Raw genomic sequence first — 22,164 nt, forward strand, 5'->3', positions numbered from 1 at the left:
AGTACGAATGAAGCTAACATAGAAGAGTGAAATGAGTAAGTGTAGATTCATCTTATCATTTGACGTAGATATGATTGATTCCCAGATTTTAAGGGATTTGAAGAAAATCTTCTTAATAAGATTTGACTCTCCGGTAATCAAGGGAATTAGGATCCGCTTTAAATGCGATCGTCCATTTTAATTGTTCTGTCGGAGATTTTCTTATAAATTCACCTCCTTCGTTTCCTTACAACTCACACCATCTGTTGATGCATTTTATGCAAGTCCCTAGACATCTACCCACGTCCATTGTAGGTACAACAGTTTACAGGCCATCATGATTGCTCGTTATTATCCTATCCGTGTTTGTATGTGGTTACAGGAACTGCAGGAATGAGATTTAGATGTTTGACTATGTTAGACTTAGTCAGACGTACGAGTGAAGCCTCACTAGTACGGCTGACAGGCTCATACGCATGGTTGATGCTGAGCTAAGTTACAATTATAACCTAAATGATAAGACACGAGTGAGTGATCACCCGTACGGTTGATGAAGCCAACTCGTACGTGTGATGAATGAATCATATGGGTGTGTCAACAGCAGGGGTATATAAAGTCTTATGTTCTTCATTTTAGGTTAAGCCTCTCATTTATTACACACACTCAGATCTAGTGAGCTCCTTCGATTCTCTCTCAGTCCAAATCACCCAGGTGGTGAATAATAGCTCTAGGTGTTGATCTAATCACACTTGATTTAGTTGTGGTTTGACTAAATTAATAAAATAAAAAACTTAACCTATTCACTAGAGGGTTTGATTCACTTATTCTGCCATTGTGTGAGTTAAATCTGTTGATTTCTAAGTTCCTAGTCATGTTTCATCACCTTCTATTCTTTCCCCCTCAACTCATATTTTAAAGTATTCATCAATATGCTCCATCCAGTTCTGATTCTCGATATACTTCTAACTTTCATATCGGTCATTCTTCTTTTTTTTTTCATCTACCGCCGGAAGAATCTATTTACTTCTACTATACTCTTGGGTTTATAGTGTTTCTAGTTCTCCCGTGTCTTTATATTGTTATATGCATCGATATATATGGTTTATAATTTCTGGTTTGTCGTTGGGCTTTATATGTTCCCTTATATTTCAAAGTCTCTGCTTCTGTCTTCTATAATCATTATCATTCACAGTTAATGCTCTCTTTTATTTGCTGCAATTTATACCCCAAATTTTATTTCCGAGTTTTGTCCTTTCGTTTCTTCTTCTTGCGATTAAGCACCGCTTGTAATGGTCCAGAATTCACAGATACGAATTTCGAAATGAACATTGTTAATGTTCTAGGAAGGAAATTGTGATGGCACGATCTTGACTTGTCAAATTACAAAAATACCTTGGAAAAGGCCGAATCATCAAGAAATATTTTCTTGATATTTTAGAGGTTAAATAGAATACAAGTGTCGTATAACATGGCACATGATGATGTTATGATCTGTGAATCATCATGTTCCATTTAGAAACTCAGCATGACTTACTGTAATATAATCACATCGATCAAGTGTCATTATATTATACTAATTCATGCTTCAGTTCCCAACACTACTTCAAAATATTCCTATTTTAAACTTGAATGTTTCAGAATTTAGAAACTAAAATAGTTTCTTTTATGATGTAATACAGATAGCGCGAAGAGGTAAATGATTTCAAATACGAAAAATTAAGAAAATATCTTCAGAAATATGGAGGATATTTATAATGAAAGATATGATGATATTTTAGAATTTCTAATATCAGAGGATGATGAAGAATATTGTCCGCAGGGGTTTAGAGTCAGGAGCAAGGTATTCGTTAATGACTTCAGCAGATACTGAATTATTTGGATCCTTTGAAGTCAGGTTCAGTCTTTGTAATTTGTCCACAGCCTCCTTCCTACTTTGCTCAATCCATTTTCCAGTTCCAAGACTTCTCTTTTTCTGCGCTTTGCCAGCACACCTATTCATTATCATCAAACTTTTACTGTTAAGGTCGTTTATAGTTTTTTTGCTGCTTCATCAGTATTTTTCCTTTTTCGAAGAACCAATTCGTAGTTCGAAGTGTTTTTCAGAATCTTCACATTCAAATTAAGTCCAGAAGATAGACGTTATATATACACATATAACTGTTGGCGTAGACATGCTGCAAGATTTCAAAATACTGATTGCTAATTCCCAATGATTCGTATGGAAATTCTCATTACAAGATGCGAATGAGTAAATGATGGGGTTTCAATGAATAATTATAATGACTTTTTGGAGAGGCTAAAGTCAAAGGGTAATGAAGTTGTTGATACATCTGTTAATAATGTGGTGGAATGTAAAAGGTTCCCTGGTAACGATGGTGTATATCTCAAGGTTATAATAAGGTTAGTCTGACTGAAAAGTCGAAGTTGACTTGCTTGAGCTGTGACAAAACTGGCTACTTTGAATAGGAGTCGCAAAGTTATTTTTGCTAATAAATGCTAAAGAATCTGACGCGGATATGTTGTTTAAACTTTTACTTTGGTTTCAAGAGTTTTTCAGGTACATAACTGTGGGTAACATGTGGTTGGATCATCATCTCGATTGCTCATGATTCGAAGTGTCTTCAGAAATTTTTGAAGGGTTTGAACACAGATTGTAATCGTTAACATACATTTGATGTTCTAACACAGTTTTGAAGTCAAAATATAGCTTGTGAAAGATGTAAGGATCTAAGAGTGATGATTTTGGTCATATCTCAAGTTGAATTTTGAGATTTCAAAATCAGAATATGTAATTAAATTTTGAATGAGTATGGTTGTTTTGATTTCTATAAAAGAATGTATATTGTTGTGAAAGTAGAGAGTATAATGGATGATTTGCTGAATCAGATTCGAAGAATGTAATATATTAATTGTGAATTTATATATCTCTCGGGTATTACCTACCCGTTAAAAAAAAATTCACAATTAATATTTTGTACAAAAGAATTTTATTACAGTCTTTATGAAAATATATATATGTATATTTTCTTCAGATGTAACATAGATTTAATGAGTTAATGTTAAATTAAACTCATTTGCTTTACGGTTGAAACTAGAATTGAATAATCCCTAAAGGCTTTAAAAAGTACATAACTTTTACGCAGTATTTCTTTAATGACATTGAAATTATGAATCAATACTTCGTTATTTGTTGATGTATGATGTTCGGTTCGTGGAATTCTTGTGAATTTCGCAAAGTACGAATGATGTTATCTGAAAAGTTTCGGGTACATCGATGATGAAAGTGTAAAATCAAATATATACTTGATTTATTATGAATTGGAATTTGTTGAATTGCGACAGAGATTGTAGTTAACGCTGGTTAAGTTGCGGCCGAAGGACGTACATTATTGCATATTTGTAATATGAATTAACCGAGTAGTTAAGATTCACATACAATAGCTTCGCACGGAAAGATTTATTTTTATTTCAAAATATATAAAATATACATATAATTTCTTCAAAGGGAATGAGTTAATTCTTCATAACTCGTTGATACAATATACGGGTTATTGATTCGTAATGATGTCCATAGTGATTCTTGAGCTGACGGAGTTTGTGATGTTATAGGTGTTGTTGATTCTGATGTTGACTGTACTGATGATGCTGGTGACGCTGACGGTACTGTTGATGCTGTTGGTAAAACAAGTTTAGCTTGTTAATCACACACCATTTTTGTCAGGGTTTCTACTCTTCCTTCTATCATTTTGGTTCGCTTAACTGATTTATGGTTAGGGCTAGATTAGATAATCTCTAAGACTTTAGAGATTACATAATCTGCGCGGAATGTTTCTCCAATGAAGTTATGAATTAATACTTCGTCGGTTATTGTTGTTGGTATTCCTTGGTATCTACAGGGCATATGACATTGGTGCTCGTGGGACAGAGGGTAAAGTTGAGGTTTACGACGTGGTTGTGGTTGGGGTGGTAATGGTACTATTGGCGTTGATGATGGTGTTACTGGTTATGCTGCTGATGCTGCTGCTGGTGTTTGTAATCTCTGCACCATATTCTCCAAAGCCACTACCCGAGCGCGAAGCTCGTTGACTTCTTCTATTACATCGGGGTGATTGTCGGTTCGGACGAGCGGATAAATAAAATCTAAAATTTGATGTAATATATAATCGTGACGAGATACTCTGGAAATGAGCGAGAAAATGGTGTTTCGGACAGGTTCGCCGGTAAGTGCTTCAGGTTCTTCGTCAAGAGGGCAATGTGGTGGATGGAAGGGATCACCTTCTTCTTGTCTCCAATGATTGAGGAGGCTACGAACCATCCCCAATTCATCCAGAATAGGTGATGACTGATTGGTTGATCTATTCCGGTCACACTGCTTTCGGAGCTAGAGTGGGATTCCATTTCGAAATCCGAGGAACTTGAATTAATGATGAATTCCATTTTGTACGATTGAATAAGGATTTTTTTTCTATATGAAATGATTTTCGGTTATCGGATGGTATTCTAATTACATAGAATATCCATATATATAGAACAAAAGATTTCGTAAATTACGGAGGAATTTACGGGATATATCAGGCAACGTTTACAGTAACAGATACGATAAGATATGATTTAGCAGATACGCTAAGATATGAATTTTTGTCTATACACTATTCATGCAATCAATGCAGCAAGACGTGTCTTAGACTAAAAATGATAAGCAGGTAATTTCCTGAGGATGATAAGTAGTTAATTTTTGACACAAAATGATAAGCAAAACTATTGACATGCAGACACGGTCGAAGTCCAGACTCACTAATGCATCCTATCGACTTATCTGTTAGACACACTAATGCAGACCTGGTTCGCTAAGACCACCGCTCTGATACCAACTGAAAGGACCCGTTCATATACATTATAAACGATTCACAATAGTTGATTACATTGCGAGGTATTTGACCTCTATATGATACATTTTACAAACATTGCATTCGTTTTTAAAAGACAATCTTTCTTTACATCGAAAATTGACAGGCATGCATACCATTTCATAATATCCACTATCTAACTATAAATTGATTTATTAATAATCTTTGATGAACTCAATGACTCGAATGCAACGTTCTTCGAAATATGCTATGAAAGACTCCAAGTAATATCTTTAAAATGAGCAAATGCACAGCGGAAGATTTCTTTAACACCTGAGAATAAACATGCTTTAAAGTGTCAACCAAAAGGTTGGTGAGTTCATTAGTTTATCAAAATCATTTATTTCCATCATTTTAATAGACCACAAGAATTTCATTTACAGTTCTCATAAATATACGTCCCATGCATAGAGACAAAAATAATCATTCATATGGTGAACACCTGGTAACCGACATTAACAATATGCATATAAGAATATCCCCTATCATTCCGGGATCCTCCTTCGGACATGATATAAATTTCGAAGTACTAAAGCATCCGGTACTTTGGATGGGGTTTGTTAGGCCCAATAGATCTATCTTTAGGATTCGCGTCAATTAGGGTGTCTGTTCCCTAATTCTTAGATTACCAGACTTTAATAAAAAGGGGCATATTCGATTTCGATAATTCAACCATAGAATGTAGTTTCAATTACTTGTGTCTATTTCGTCAAACATTTATAAAAGCGCATGCATTCTCAGTCCCAAAAATATAAAGGATAAAAAGGCAAATGAAACTCACCATACTGTATTTTGTAGTAAAAATACATATAACGTCATTGAACAAGTGCAAGGTTGGCCTCGGATTCACGAACCTATATTAATTATATATATTTATATGTTGGTCAATATTTGTATAGCAATTTAGGTCAGGTCATAGTGTAATCCTATCCTATAGCTCGAGTCTGACTCTACAGTATAGTAACATGTTATATTACTCATGCTCAATTAAGATTCTAGTAAAAGGTGACGTGTGAAACAACGTAACACAAATGGTTTCATAATCATAAAATAGTATTTTAGGTTTTTTTTTTTTTTATAGAGAAAATCAACACAAAAAGTTAACTGAAAAGTTAACAGGAAAAGTCAAAGTTCAAAGTCAAAAGTCAAAGGTTAAAGTCAAAAGTCAAAGGTCAAAGTAAAAATGTGGTCGCATACAAATATATAATAACTTATACAAAAATGGTTTTCGGTCAAACATGACTAAACGGGCCACTTCAGCTATTTTTAGAAAAATTATCGGAACTCCGATTGATAAACGGCCAAAGATAAAAGTTACACATTACCAAAAAGATTAAGCATAAATATTACAGAAGTAAACTAAACCTAGACAACTCGTAGTTGCCAACGCGTTTTCGGCGTTTCAAAGTTAATTTTTCAGCTTTAATAAATTTACAAAAGTGACCGAGTAGCCTACTTTGGAGATTTTTAGAAAATTCCTCAAAACTCGTATTGACAAACGGTCAAAGCCTGCAAATTCTCATTACCACAAAGATATAACATGATTTTTAGCAAGAGTAAACACATATCAGGCTGACCATGACAACTGATACAAAACTGACATTTTTAAATAAAAAAGTTTCAGCTCTTTTTAGAATTTTAAAATGTGACCAAACCGTCAACTTTGATGATTTTTAGAAAAATCGTCGAGACTCGAATTGACAAACGGCTAGAGTCGTTTGTTAGACCTTACAGCAAAGAATTCAGTGGTATTTTTTTTATATATGAAACAACGCAGATCAGCGAGAATTTCAGTTCCCGTTTCGACATTTCATCAAAATTTGCAAAACTTCTTTTGTCCATAACTTGACAACCGTTCAACGAAACGAGACGTGCTTTATATGAAAATTCATCTACTCGACGAGTAGAATCCAAATAACCACTTTTTATAACCCAGAAAATTAGTTCACTAATTATCATCAGCAATTTTAATTACGAAATTAATTATGCAATTTGTTTATTTCATAACTTTCTAACCGTTACTTGGATTCAAGTGATTCTTAAACCAAAATTCAACTATTTTTCGCTAGCTTTCCAATGACATGCATATCTTATACCTTATCTCAATCGTATATGTAACTAATTCAGGAATCAACATAACCTATCTAATGGCAATATCAAAAGTACAAGCATGTATAATCCTATATACTCGAGCACTAGTTAGGGATACACTATTAGTATGTAAAAATTAAATTATGAGTACTCACATATCAATATTGAGATTCAATATTGCAGGAAAGGTACGTAAATGCAACGGAGATGATAAACACTATATTGACCTCACGAGCATACCCATGAACCATACTCAATCACCTCCGTAGCTATAACCCATAATTTCCTTAATCCTATCCCACTCGAAAAAACAACTTCGAAATCACTCGGACAGTACTCTGTCGTAATATTTTATGTATACTAATAATATCTTGAGATAATACGGAGTAAATATATATATGTAAATCGATTGAGAGAGTTTAGAGAAAACTATTTTCAAGTTTCTATGAAATAATGAAACCTATTGAATTCTATTTATAATAGATTTTTGAATTATTAAAGTGAATTATTAAAGTATGAATTATTAAAGTGAATTATTAAAGTATGAATTATTAAAGTGAATTATTAAAGTATGAATTATTAAAGTGAATTATTAAAGTATGAATTATTAAAGTGAATTATTAAAGTATGAATTATTAAAGTTAAAGTAAAGTAAAAATAAAGTAAAGGTAAAGTTTAAGTATAGTAAAAGTATAAAACTATGTACGTATAATACGCGTATAAATATATATAATATTAATTTAAATCGTTATATATATTTAATAAAATAAAATATAAATATCATTATCTTTATCATACTAGTTAAGTAATGAGTTGTCAAAAGTGGTTCTAGATATTTATAAAAGTTATATACCTTTTAATAATAAAGTTCTTTTTAAACTGAAAACGTTTTTGTACGTTTGAAACTAAATAGATCAATCGAGTCTTTATGAGATTCAATCTTCCACTATCCTTTGTCTAGTTCTCAATGATTGACAATTTGTTCATATTTATAAATCACTTTACCATTTTCCGAATATTGTTAAAATGAAAAGATTTCTCAAATCAGCGTGGGCCTTTCAACAGAGACTTGTAATCATAATTCAATATATCTGATAATTCAATCATTTGATCTTATCTTCTAATTCCATTGATAAACATTTTGAAACAGATACAATCATATAAAGTATTTAATCTAATATTTTGTTTACGTTTCAAGTTATAATATATATACACATATACATATATAATCATATTCGTTTAATGGTTCGTGAATCGTTGGAACTTGGTCGAGGTTGAATGAATGTATGAACATAGTTTAAAATTCTTGAAATTTAACTTAACAAATATTGCTTATCGTGTCGGAAACATATAAAGATTAAAGTTTAAATTTGGTTGGAAATTTTCGGGTTGTCACACAATGATCAGCTCTTAGCAGCCCATGTGAGTCACCTAACACATGTGGGAACCATCATTTGGCAACTAGCATGAAATATCTCATAAAATTACAAAAATATGAGTAATCATTCATGACTTATTTACATGAAAACAAAATAACATATCCTTTATATCTAATCCATACACCAACGACCAAAAATACCTACAAACACTTTCATTCTTCAATTTTCTTCATCTAATTGATCTCTCTCAAGTTCTATCTTCAAGTTCTAAGTGTTCTTCATAAATTCTACAAGTTCTAGTTACATAAAATCAAGAATACTTTCAAGTTTGCTAGCTCACTTCCAATCTTGTAAGGTGATCATCCAACCTCAAGAAATCTTTGTTTCTTACAGTAGGTTATCATTCTAATACAAGGTAATAATTATATTCAAACTTTGGTTCAATTTCTATAACTATAACAATCTTATTTCAAGTGATGATCTTACTTGAACTTGTTTTCGTGTCATGATTCTGCTTCAAGAACTTCGAGCCATCCAAGGATCCGTTGAAGCTAGATCCATTTTTCTATTTTCCAGTAGGTTTATCCAAGGAACTTAAGGTAGTAATGATGTTCATAACATCATTCGATTCATACATATAAAGCTATCTTATTCGAAGGTTTAAACTTGTAATCACTAGAACATAGTTTACTTAATTCTAAACTTGTTCGCAAACAAAAGTTAATCCTTCTAACTTGAATTTTAAAATCAACTAAACACATGTTCTATATCTATATGATATGCTAACTTAATGATTTAAAACCTGGAAACACGAAAAACACCGTAAAACCGGATTTACGCCGTCGTAGTAACACCGCGGGCTGTTTTGGGTTAGTTAATTAAAAACTATGATAAACTTTGATTTAAAAGTTGTTATTCTGAGAAAATGATTTTTATTATGAACATGAAACTATATCCAAAAATTATGGTTAAACTCAAAGTGGAAGTATGTTTTCTAAAATGGTCATCTAGACGTCGTTCTTTCGACTGAAATGACTACCTTTACAAAAATGACTTGTAACTTATTTTTCCGACTATAAACCTATACTTTTTCTGTTTAGATTCATAAAATAGGGTTCAATATGAAACCATAGCAATTTGATTCACTCAAAACGGATTTAAAATGAAGAAGTTATGGGTAAAACAAGATTGGATAATTTTTCTCATTTTAGCTACGTGAAAATTGGTAACAAATCTATTCCAACCATAACTTAATCAACTTGTATTGTATATTATGTAATCTTGAGATACCATAGACAAGTATACAATGTTTCGACCTATCATGTCGACACATCTATATATATTTCGGAACAACCATAGACACTCTATATGTGAATGTTGGAGTTAGCTATACAGGGTTGAGGTTGATTCCAAAATATATATAGTTTGAGTTGTGATCAATACTGAGATACGTATACACTGGGTCGTGGATTGATTCAAGATAATATTTATCGATTTATTTCTGTACATCTAACTGTGGACAACTAGTTGTAGGTTACTAACGAGGACAGCTGACTTAATAAACTTAAAACATCAAAATATATTAAAAGTGTTGTAAATATATTTTGAACATACTTTGATATATATGTATATATTGTTATAGGTTCGTGAATCAACCAGTGGCCAAGTCTTACTTCCCGACGAAGTAAAAATCTGTGAAAGTGAGTTATAGTCCCACTTTTAAAATCTAATATTTTTGGGATGAGAATACATGCAAGTTTTATAAATGATTTACAAAATAGACACAAGTACGTGAAACTACATTCTATGGTTGAATTATCGAAATCGAATATGCCCCTTTTTATTAAGTCTGGTAATCTAAGAATTAGGGAACAGACACCTTAATTGACGCGAATCCTAAAGATAGATCTATCGGGCCCAACAAGCCCCATCCAAAGTACCGGATGCTTTAGTACTTCGAAATTTATATCATATCCGAAGGGTGTCCCGGAATGATGGGGATATTCTTATATATGCATCTTGTTAATGTCGATTACCAGGTGTTCACCATATGAATGATTTTTATCTCTATGTATGGGATGTGTATTGAAATATGAAATCTTGTGGTCTATTATTATAATTTGATATATATAGGTTAAACCTATAACTCACCAACATTTTTGTTGACGTTTTAAGCATGTTTATTCTCAGGTGATTATTAAGAGCTTCCGCTGTCGCATACTTAAATAAGGACGAGATTTGGAGTCCATGCTTGTATGATATTGTATAAAAACTGCATTCAAGAAACTTATTTTGTTGTAACATATTTGTATTGTAAACCATTATGTAATGGTCGTGTGTAAACAGGATATTTTAGATTATCATTATTTGATAATCTACGTAAAGCTTTTTAAACCTTTATTGATGAAATAAAGGTTATGGTTTGTTTTAAAATGAATGCAGTCTTTGAAAAACGTCTCATATAGAGGTCAAAACCTCGCAACGAAATCAATTAATATGGAACGTTTTTAATCAATAAGAACGGGACATTTCAATTTGGGGGTGTGAAAGATTGGTATCAGAGCTGGTTTAACTGCGTCCAAAGCAACGACCGGTTAACGTTCCCAACATTCGGGTTCGGTTAACGACAACGACTTTGGGTGAGTTAGTCGTAGAGGGGGTTCTCACAGTGTTACCTGTGACGAAGCATTGGCTCTTACTCCTTGCGATCCTTTTATGGTTGGCCAAATAACAGCGGTGACGCGGGCTGTAAAATCAGAGTCTGAGGTACGCTCAGTGGTCACTAGACACGGTACTGTTTGGGAATAAATCCCCAATCTGTTGTTACAGATTGGTATCAGAGCAGGTTGTTGTAGAGAACCAGGATTGCATTTTATGTGTGCCTTATACAATTAGGTACCTTAGCAATGTAGGACTACAACTTTCCTTGACCGCAGTGCCTTTACTTGTTGCCTTTAACTGTTAAATGCTACACTATACTTTAGAAACTTTACTTATCTTAGAATGCCGAGCCAACCTAAGAACTCTGATTACTTTCCTAAGTATTATCCAATTACGCCACCGCATTTAAATGTGACATCATGATTTCTGAAATTCTTGACATTCCTATGTCATCTATCATGGTTTTGTGTATTACATATGTATTACATGAAATATTATCCATGATTTTTGAAACTCCTATAATTGTTACTATTCATAATCAAACGTATATAACTCCCTGTTATATCACGTACCTATATGCCTTATACCTTTATGCATCGGTTTGCGAACCAGAAAATGTCATTGGGTTATCACAGTATACGAATTGAAAGTCTTTAATCAAAGATTATTAGATTACATACTTATAATTTTATAATCTCGACACGTCATACTGCCATTATTGGAGTATAGACAAATCATATCTTATCATATCTATCCCAATAGACCTTGTCTACCACTTTTCCTAAATTTCCTCCGTAAATTAAGGAAATCTTTTTGCTACAAATACGTATTCAAGGAGACGAATATATCATTCAGTATTCAATACCCATTTCATATCAAACCCTATTCCAAACACATAATATGAATTTCTCGAACTCCTCGAGCTCCAACGGTAGCGTAACCGGAACAAACGAACCAATCAGCCATTATCTATTCTGGATGAATTGGGGATGGGTTCGTAGCCGACTCAATCAATGGAGGCAAGAGGAAGGTGATCCCTTCCACCAACCAAATTCACCTCTTGGCGAAGAACCTGAAGCCCTTACCGGCGAACCAGTTCGGAACACCATTTTCTCTCTTCTTTCCAGGGTATCCCATCACGAATATATAATATCGAAGATTTTAGATCTTATTCACCCCTTGTTCTAACCGCCAATCATCCCGGAATGGTAGAAGAAGTCAATGAGCTTCGCGCTCGAGTGGTGGCACTGGAGAATACAGTGCGATATCTACAAGCATCAGCTGCACCAGCAGCATAACCAGTACCATCAGCATCACAACCAACAGCATCAGCTTCATCAACAACAACATCCGCATCCCACGCCTCAACATCACACTCAGTACCTCAAACATCAACATCATACGCCCATAGATACCAAGGAATATTAGTAATAATGAGCTAAGATGTATTGACTCATTCTTTGTGAAGAATTATATATGTATACCTTATATATATGTGATTTGGAACAATAATAAATCTTGTCGTACTAAGCAATTATGTGTGAATCTCAACTAGTATGTATTACTTGGTTAATTCATATCACTAATATGCTATGATGTACACCCTTCATTAATGACTTAACAATTGTTAATCACTGCTTCAACACAAAAAACTCCATTTCATTATAAATCAAATGTAACGATGAATGTATTGATTCATAACTTCATTAGCGAAATATTTCGTGACAATTATGAAATCTCTAAAGGTTTTGGAGATTATTCATTCTCGTTTCAACCGTAAATCAAATGAGTTTAATATTATATTAAATCCATGATTACATCTGAAGGAAAATATATATGTATGTATATTTTCATAAAGACTGTAATTAAAACTCTTTTGTACAAACTGTTAATTGTGAAAATATTTTAACGGGTAGGTAATACCCTAGAAATATTTATATCTCACATTAATATATTACATTGTACATTTTTCAATTCTGATTCTCATGAATTGTATTCATTCATATTCTATGATGAATTATCATATCAAACCACTGAAATTATCATTCAATTCTTTTAAAATCAATAACGCCTATTCGTTAACCATTAGATCCGTTGACGATTACAATCAGCGTGTAATCATCTAAAAATAAAATTTCTTGAAACCATTGATAACCGAAGATTCAAATATGGCTGCATTAAATGCAGAGGAAACATTGTAGAAGGTCTTAAGGGCCAAAACTTTGATGATAAAGAATGGTATAAGCTTAGATTTGGGACTGGAAAACGGATTGAGCAAAGTATGAAGGAGGCTGTGGACAAATCACAAAGATTAAACATGCCTTCAAAGAATCCAAACGATTCAGTATCTGCTGAAGTCATCAACGAATACCTTGCCCCTGACTCTAAACCTTTACGGACAAATCTTCTTTATCATCCTTCGATCTTAGAAATTCTAAGATATCACCGTATATTTAATTATAAATATCCTCTATATTTCTGAAGATATCTTTATAATGATTCTTGTCCGCAATTAATTATCTCTTTGCGATAACTTTATCACATCATAAAGAAACTGTTTTAGTTTCTATATTCAAGTTTAAATTATAAATGTTTTGAAGAAGTGTTGGGAATTGAAGCATGAGTTAGTATAATATAATGACGTCAGGCCAACGTGATTATATTACAGTAAGTCATGCTAAATTTTTAATGGAAGATGATGATTCATAGACTTTATAATCATCATTTGCCATGTTACACGACTCTTACATTTAAACTCTAAAACATATCAAGAAAATATTTTTCTTGATAGTTCTATCTTTCCGGATATTCTGGTAATTTGACAAATCAAATCGTGCTATTACCTTTCCTTCTGCTTTGTATATTATGATCATTCGAAACTTCATACCTACAAATTCTGGACCATTACTCGCTTTACTTAGAGTCGAGAGGAGAATAAAAAGGCAAAGAGCTCCGACATATAAGGGAAAATATAAAGCCCGATAACAACACTGAAATTACAAACCGTGTATATCAATGCGTATAGCAATATAAAGACACGGGAGCACTAAAAACACAATAAATCCTAGAGCATAATAGAAGTAAACAGACTCCTCTGGTAGGAGTTGGAAAAGAAGGAAGATTGTGGCGATAACCAATATAAGGTCAAGAACAAGAACTGGATTGAGCATATTAACAAATCTTTTGGAAGTATGAATTGAGGAAGAAAGTATAGAAGTGGTGAAGATAATGAAACGAAAGAAGCTAATTTATAGCGAAATTCCAAACACAACAATCGAGGCAATTCACCGCATTTAATTTAAGAAAATCCTAATTTCCTTAATTACCGGAGAATCAAATCTTCTAAAGATTATGAAGATTTCTTTAAATCCCTTAAATTTCGGAAATCAACTTTAACTATATAAAAAGTTAAGGCGAACATTTAATTTCCTCATTTCAATCTTTTACGTTAGCTTCTTTTATACTCTTCTTGTAATCGAATCATATCATTCCATATTACCTAATATTGGTAAAACTCTATTTCCCAACTCATATTCATCATTAAGATGTTCCTGTTGTAAACAATGACTATCTCTATCAAATATCGTGACCTTGATTTTCATGAACTCCTTTCTATTTTGTCTACCCTAATATTATGGCATAAACGCTCAAGGTTTAAATAAGCTTACTATTATTCATAACACATTTCATGTGTATTGAAATGCTTGAATGACGTCATCATCTCCTTCTGAGGAAACCTAATCAATGACACTGTTGTTAAATCCTTTAGATAACCTCCGCATTAATAATAAAATGCACTTCGTAAAATTTATGGATTCGTATGATTTAAACTCTTGAAACAAAACAATAATCTATCTGTTGGAATTCACGCAAGGCCCCGAGTATACCTGGGAACGTGAAAACCAAATAAAACGAAAATATCCTCACCTGTTTACAAACAACGCTGACTGATGGCAACAACTAAAATTTCGGGACGAAATTTCTATTAACAGGGGGATACTGTGACAACCCGTAAATTTCCGGCAAAATTTAAACAAAAATCTTTATATGATTTCATTTAACCTCGAATAATTCCGACGATTCACGAACAATTATTTGTAAATAATTACGCATTAATTTGATATATTAATATTATTATTATTAATATCCTTTTTAAACAAGATATCAATAATTAATATCTTTATTATCAGTATTGTTATTATGAATAAAAAAAATATTGACAAATATTCTTGGAAAAGTAGTAAATCAATTTGTTTATTTTAAAAAAATATATATAAAAAAAATCCTTAAAATAAATGATTTTTTTAATAAAATAAATAAATAATTAAATAAATTACTTTTTAATTAAAAATTATAATGGAAAACTACTTTTATTATTTTATTTTGTGCATTATCCCATGACCTAACATTTAATACTTTTGAATTTTAAAATCCCATTAAAAATTAAAATATTTCTTTTTCTTTTAATTATTTTATTCTTTTTACCTAATTTTTTCAAGTATAAATACCCCTCATTTCTCATTCAAACTCACATCAAAATTTCTCTCATTCTCTCTTTGAAGAATTACTACTAGTAAGTATTCTTTTCTTACTTTTTACTTTTTACTTTTTACTTTTTACTATTTACTTCGATTTATTATTATTTTTACCGAAACATGTAAATAATGTTATAAATTATATGCAATTAAAATAATAATAAATAACATGTTATAATTAGTAATATATGTTACTAAAAATTATAAAAGTATTTTTATGAATTAATATATTGGAGTTATAACTAAAATCGAATTAATGAATATATATGTATATACGCACCTAACGTGAAGGTTATAATTAAAGATAGCGTACAAAGACTACAAACATCACCGCTACTTGTGGCCTAGGGTGATCCTTGTTACCATTATGGGACGCTTGTGGATCTCGAATGCCAAGACTTAGATTCTGGTCAAGAGATCTTGGGCCGCTCGGTAACAATAGATCATTCGAGTGACTTGCATGTTAGCGACGAAGTTTGGGCGAGATTGTACAACATCTTTGTTAAGAATTATAACCCGAACATTCTTAAACTAGAAGCTTACTATAAGTGGAAGTTTTTCATAAATAGTAGGTTTTCAAAAATAGAAACTTTTGAGAAATAGGAACTTTTCTCGAAAACCGTCACGGTCAATATAGTTGCTATATTAATAAACATACTTTATGTCAAGTTAGACATTAACTAATCAAACGTTATACCTCAAGGTTGATATCCAGATCACCTACTTGCTTTACTTTCCTTCTTGCGTGAAATACTTCAACTGCTATTTAATGTGAGTTCATCTGCTCCCATTTTATATATTTTTGGGCTGAGAATACATGCGCAACTTTTATAACTGTTTTACACGTATCAACTATTAAATTGTGATATGTCGGGCTATGACCAGCAAGTCCCCAACCGACAAGTATAAACGATAACTTGTACGGGGCAAACTTGAAAGTCTAGTCTAAATATCAGTACCAACTATTAAACTGTGATATGTTGGGCTATGACCAGCAAGTCCCCAACCGATAAGTATAAACGATAACTTGTACGGGGTAAACTTGAAAGTCTAGTCTAAATATCAGTACCAACTGTTAAACTATGCTATACCCGGCTATGTCCGACTAAGTCCCTACAGTGATATTTTTAATTGCTGCGGCATTCTTAATTATTGGGGATAGGCCTATCGGGAGTAACGTCCCCGATACATTTGACTAAGTCTTTGTATTACTTGATAATGAAATTAAACGACAAGGACAGAACAACTTGTCACGGGGCAAACAACGTTTAGTCTAAATATCACGCACTGGCATAACTTTTTGATCCTGTGGGAGATCAACTTGACTGGATCTGAGTGATCTACTTATGAAAACAAATCTTGTGGTCTAACACTATTACTGAAATCATTATTTATGACAAACCTATGAACTCACTCAACCTCGTGTTGATTTTTTAAGCATGTTTATTCTCAGGTACTTAAATATTGCTTCCGCTGTATATCTACTGCTTTGATGATGATTGCTTGCTATGCTTGGATTCTTCATTACATATCATATCAATTAAAGACATATTTATCTTCCGCTGCAAAACTCAACAAAACGTCTCATGTAGAGTCGTTCTCGTTTATACAACTGTGATTTGATATAATTAGTCACAATTACCCCAGGCCCTATTTGGGGGTGTGAAAATGAGCATGGTGTTTGGGGTTAAACTACCCAAGTCTCGATCAAAATCCAAAAGATAATACTTCCAAAAAGCGTCCCCTAACAACAAGCGGGATCTCTACTCCAAAACAATGCCCTTACCCTTGTCCACACCTGTACCTATAAAAAGGTAAACAACGAGAGGGTAAGCTAACGCTTAGTGAATGCAATAATTATACATATACATATATAATCTACTTACTTACATCACTTACTCAATACCGTACACAAGCTAGCAATTCAACAACCATGCAAAAATTATGCATATACCATTAACCGCAATTCACAATGAGCTAGCAATACCAATAGCATATAGTTCATAATTAAATATGCTAATACACAATTCATACAACCATGGTTAACCAATCGTAAAAGGAATGGTACTCAAATTTCCCATCGGTGTTCGTAACAACCGTTAGTGTACAACACATATATCACTAACCCTTGGACAACACATATCCGTTTATAAAATCGTTAGTGTACAACACATATAACACTAAATTGGACAACGCATATCCAAGCATAAATCGTTAGTGTACAACACATATACCACTAATTTGGACAACATATATCTATTCATAAAATCGTTAGTGTACAACGCATATATCACTAACTCGGACAACACATATCCATTTCTACAAGTAAACACATCATATACGTACATGTATACTTATTCCACTCACCTTAACGATTTGGTGACGGTTAAATACTTCCGTAAGCTTCAAAGCAAAGTACCTAATGCAATAAGTACTTAATTAACACACAAACTAGTTGGATTAAATGCCAACAATTCACTCATGTGCATTTAATGACTTAAATGTATTAAATGCCCCATTTTCACCAAAACCGCCCCTTAAGGGTCAAGACCATCATTAATCACTTAGAAGCTAGTGATTAAGGTCCAACCACACTTACTAAGACATAATTAGGGTATTTCATACCCATAATTCCCAACTAGGTCAATAATCAAACCTTTGACTAATTTAAAGTCGATACATCCATTTTGGGTCATCCATTATCCCAACTAACACCCATTTACCAATTAACTAAGTGTGTTAGCAATTTACTAACCAATTAGGGTTCATAAACATCATTTAATACTTTGAAACCCTAGGTTAGTTACCATTTAACCTTCATGACTCCATTTTACCCAAGAACACTCAAAATCACTAAATATGGGTTTTATGTTCATCATTTACTCAAACCCTAACCCTTACACAAAATCAAAGTAAGGGAATTAAAGTTAGAGCATACCACTACAACCAAAACGAAGCTAGAGATGAGATGAACAACTTTAATGCTTGAACTTTATCCCGAAACAAGCTCCTTCCTCTTGGATTTAAGCTCTCTCACTCAAGAAATCACAATCTCTCTCTAAATTAAAGTGAAGAAGATAAGGTTGTTGAAAATGGAGTGAATTATACTCCACAAACTGACCAAACTGCCTTTAATTCGTCCACAAGTGCAATTACCAAAATGCCCATCAAAATATCTGATTAAAAAGGGCTGAACCCGGCTACAGTAAAGGGTGCGCAGCGCGCTCCCTTTGATGTGCGCGGCGCGCACTAAGCTCAGATCACTCTTTGACTTCTGTTTAACTGCACAATCATTCTCACACTTTATGTACTCTATTTACTCTGCTGTACAATGAAGATTAGGGTCTTACAACTGCCTATTTAACTTTTCTAAGAAAGATTGTCTTACACTTTTTCTCTTATCCTGGAAGCTGATTGGGCAGTAATATTTGCAAACATAGCGTGTATGTAAGCTGAGGTGGACCAGACCAAAAGCCGGGCAAACATGAAAATGAACAATAACTCTGTCCAAGTAATAATACCAAGAGGACCTCTTGTAATTGCGGGTCGTCCCAGTAAGGCCATTAGAGAGTTCATGGAGCTAAAATCCAAAAAAAGGCTTAGTATAAAGCATGCAGCAACAAACATCTAACGCGCATTACAACTGGTACCAGATTTTTTCAGTGAATATTTAAAGTAAGATGTTAATGTTATTGTTTATTTACCTGATACTCTTTGCCTGGTCCGACTTCTTGGTTTGGAGATGAAGATATATACATGCCATAATTGCAATAAGGAAGACGGGCGTTGTGTACATCATAATATTAGCCCCTGCAGATACAAAGATATTTTAGCAATGTTTGAAACGATTAAGTAGCAGGTAAACGTATAAGTGGATCGAGAATAATGGGCACAGACCCTGTTGTTGACTGAAAAATGTTGAATCGGTGGCACAACGAATACGAGGCAACCAATGTAACCAAAATGTGTTTGTAGGCATCATCACCCATATCAGCAGGTAACCCAAGAAAATACCCAATGCCATTAGCCTTATTGCTACTTGAATCATCTTCTTCATACTTGTTTAGTCTCAAGGCAGAACTCTTGCTTACATTTGTTATATAGAGTTGTGTACGATATTTGATAGATTAGTAGTCATTGATTAAAGGTGTTTATAGTACAAATTAGGAGCAAAGTTTCACATTATAAGCAATATGACAAGTCACATACAGTTCAATATTGTGATCTTTATTTGTTTATAATTTTATTGTATCTGATACTTAACTCAATGAAGATTTCCCTTATTTTGTTTTTGTTTATATGAGATTTAAGTTTTAATTTTTATTTATGAACTTATGCCCTACTCAAATGCTGTCCTTTCTTTGTCGTGAAATATGGAATTATAATTTGTGATATCAAAATATTAGTTTATTACAAGTAAAATCCACATCACCTTGTGAATGCTGCTTTCATATTCTGTACGGAGTACAAGTTTTAGTTTTGTTTACATGTTAATGTTAATGTTAATGTTAAGAGTACTCTCAATCAAGACGTACTTTCTTTCCGGAACTAGCTGCCACATCAGCATCACATCAGCACTTCTTATCAGGACTAAATACTTCCAACAGTTTTTCTCAAATAAATTGGGACCCGCTATATTAATTAATTATTGTGTGTACAAATTTTGAAATACCATGTACAATGAAAATGCAAAGAGATTATTAAATGAATTCATGTTTTAATTGATAATTTCTAGTAAGTTTGATGTTACTTATCTTTTTTTCAAAAAGCAAATTTTATTAACACGAGAGCTCAATAAGGCGGGCTAGCCTATTACAAGAAACCCGATAATGATACACGTAAGTTTGATGTCCAAATAAGATATAGTTGCGGAGTAAGCAACATTACACACATGACATTAAACAAAACAAGACTAAGAATCCGAGATCCAAACTAGCTAATCCAATGTTACTTATCTTATTCACTTAAATATGAGTTACGCAATTATCAAAGCGTGTTTATGATATTTTGTTGGACTAGAATGGATGTTTAACTTCTATGCAGAAAAATGTAAGATATATATCATTATTCTTGTCAAAATGCTAATAATTTTCTTTATAATATACTGTCTTGAGGAAACATGTAAAAGTAAATGTCATTAATAAAACCTTAAACTTATATAATAATCTAATCTAATTTTATTAATATTAGATTAGAAATTAGAATTAGATTTTGTATGTACTAGGTAAAATTTACGTATATTTTATTTATTATTTTTAGTTTTATTTTTATTATTCGCAAAATGAGTGAGACCCTAAATTTATGAATAAGACTGCTACGGTCGCCATCCATCGGTGAGCTGATAATTATCCATCCTCCACCGCCGGAGCAATGACATCTCTCCGGTTACTAACGCAACCCCCTTCATTTATACATTCATTCAACACCCCTCTTTCAAACAAATCACTAAACCGTAAATCACCGTCCCCAAAACCCTACCGCAAATCACTACCACCAATTCACTCCGTCCTTCAATACAATCGCAAACCCCAACTCTCCGGCGACACTCCCCGCGTCGTCGTCATCACCTCCGGCAAAGGAGGCGTCGGTAAAACTACCACCACCGCCAACATCGGCCTTTCCTTAGCTCGATTAGGTTTCTCCGTTGTTGCAATTGACGCCGACGTCGGTCTCCGTAACCTCGATCTCCTTTTAGGTCTCGAAAATCGCGTCAATTACACCGTCGTTGAAGTACTCAACGGCGATTGTCGGTTAGATCAAGCCCTAGTTCGTGATAAACGTTGGTCGAATTTCGAATTATTATGTATTTCAAAACCTAGGTCTAAATTGCCCCTAGGGTTTGGTGGAAAAGCCCTAGTTTGGTTAGTTGATGCATTGAAAGATAGACCAGAAGGATGTCCTGATTTTATACTAATTGATTGTCCTGCAGGAATAGATGCTGGTTTTATAACAGCGATTACGCCTGCCAACGAGGCGGTGTTAGTGACGACACCTGATATCACAGCGTTACGCGATGCAGATAGGGTTACAGGGTTATTGGAGTGTGATGGAATTAGGGATATAAAAATGATTGTGAATAGGGTTAGAACTGATTTAATTAGGGGAGAGGATATGATGTCGGTTCTTGATGTTCAAGAAATGTTGGGATTGGCATTGTTAGGTGTGATACCTGAGGATTCTGAGGTGATTCGAAGTACGAATCGAGGGTTTCCGCTTGTTTTGAATAAGCCTCCGACTTTAGCGGGGTTGGCTTTTGAACAAGCTGCTTGGAGATTGGTTGAGCAAGATAGTATGAAAGCAGTTATGGTTGAGGAAGAGCCGAAAAAGAAGGGATTTTTCTCGTTTTTCGGAGGGTAGAGATTGAATTGGGATCAATTCGTGGTGAAATGAAAACGTTTTGTGATGTAGAAGCTGCTGTTTGTCATTGGAGTAAAATGTTGTGTACAGTTAAGTGATTAAGGTTTGTATGTCTTTAAATTGTACCGTTTAATGATTGATTGATTGATAGTTTGATTCACTTTTGTAGGGAGAAAATTAGAAATCTTGGTACTTTTTTTTGATCAATTGTATTTGCTTGGTTTAGCAATGAATTTTGTTAGTCCACCATTTGTT

At 33.3% G+C, this 22,164-nt stretch overlaps 2 protein-coding genes across 2 annotated transcripts in view; one reads left to right on the plus strand and one right to left on the minus strand.

Moving 5' to 3' along the window:
• Positions 1-19,576, minus strand: part of LOC139869116 (ferric reduction oxidase 2-like) — a 49,658-nt gene extending 30,082 nt beyond the window's left edge. The window contains exons 1-3 of the mRNA XM_071857441.1: positions 19,450-19,576; positions 19,257-19,362; positions 18,941-19,132 (exon numbers count right to left, since the gene is read on the minus strand). Coding sequence (XP_071713542.1) covers positions 18,941-19,132; positions 19,257-19,362; positions 19,450-19,576 — 425 coding nt within the window. The remainder of the gene's footprint in view (positions 1-18,940; positions 19,133-19,256; positions 19,363-19,449) is intronic.
• A 1,274-nt stretch (positions 19,577-20,850) lies between these two features.
• On the plus strand, positions 20,851-22,155 carry LOC139866700 (septum site-determining protein minD homolog, chloroplastic). The gene has a single exon (XM_071854993.1). The coding sequence runs from the start codon at positions 20,923-20,925 to the stop codon at positions 21,907-21,909; it is 987 nt and encodes a 328-aa protein (XP_071711094.1). The 5' UTR covers positions 20,851-20,922; the 3' UTR covers positions 21,910-22,155.
• Positions 22,156-22,164: the final 9 nt, after the last annotated feature.

Source organism: Rutidosis leptorrhynchoides, chromosome 9, assembly GCF_046630445.1.
Source record: "Rutidosis leptorrhynchoides isolate AG116_Rl617_1_P2 chromosome 9, CSIRO_AGI_Rlap_v1, whole genome shotgun sequence".
Classification (NCBI taxonomy): Eukaryota; Viridiplantae; Streptophyta; class Magnoliopsida; order Asterales; family Asteraceae; genus Rutidosis; species Rutidosis leptorrhynchoides.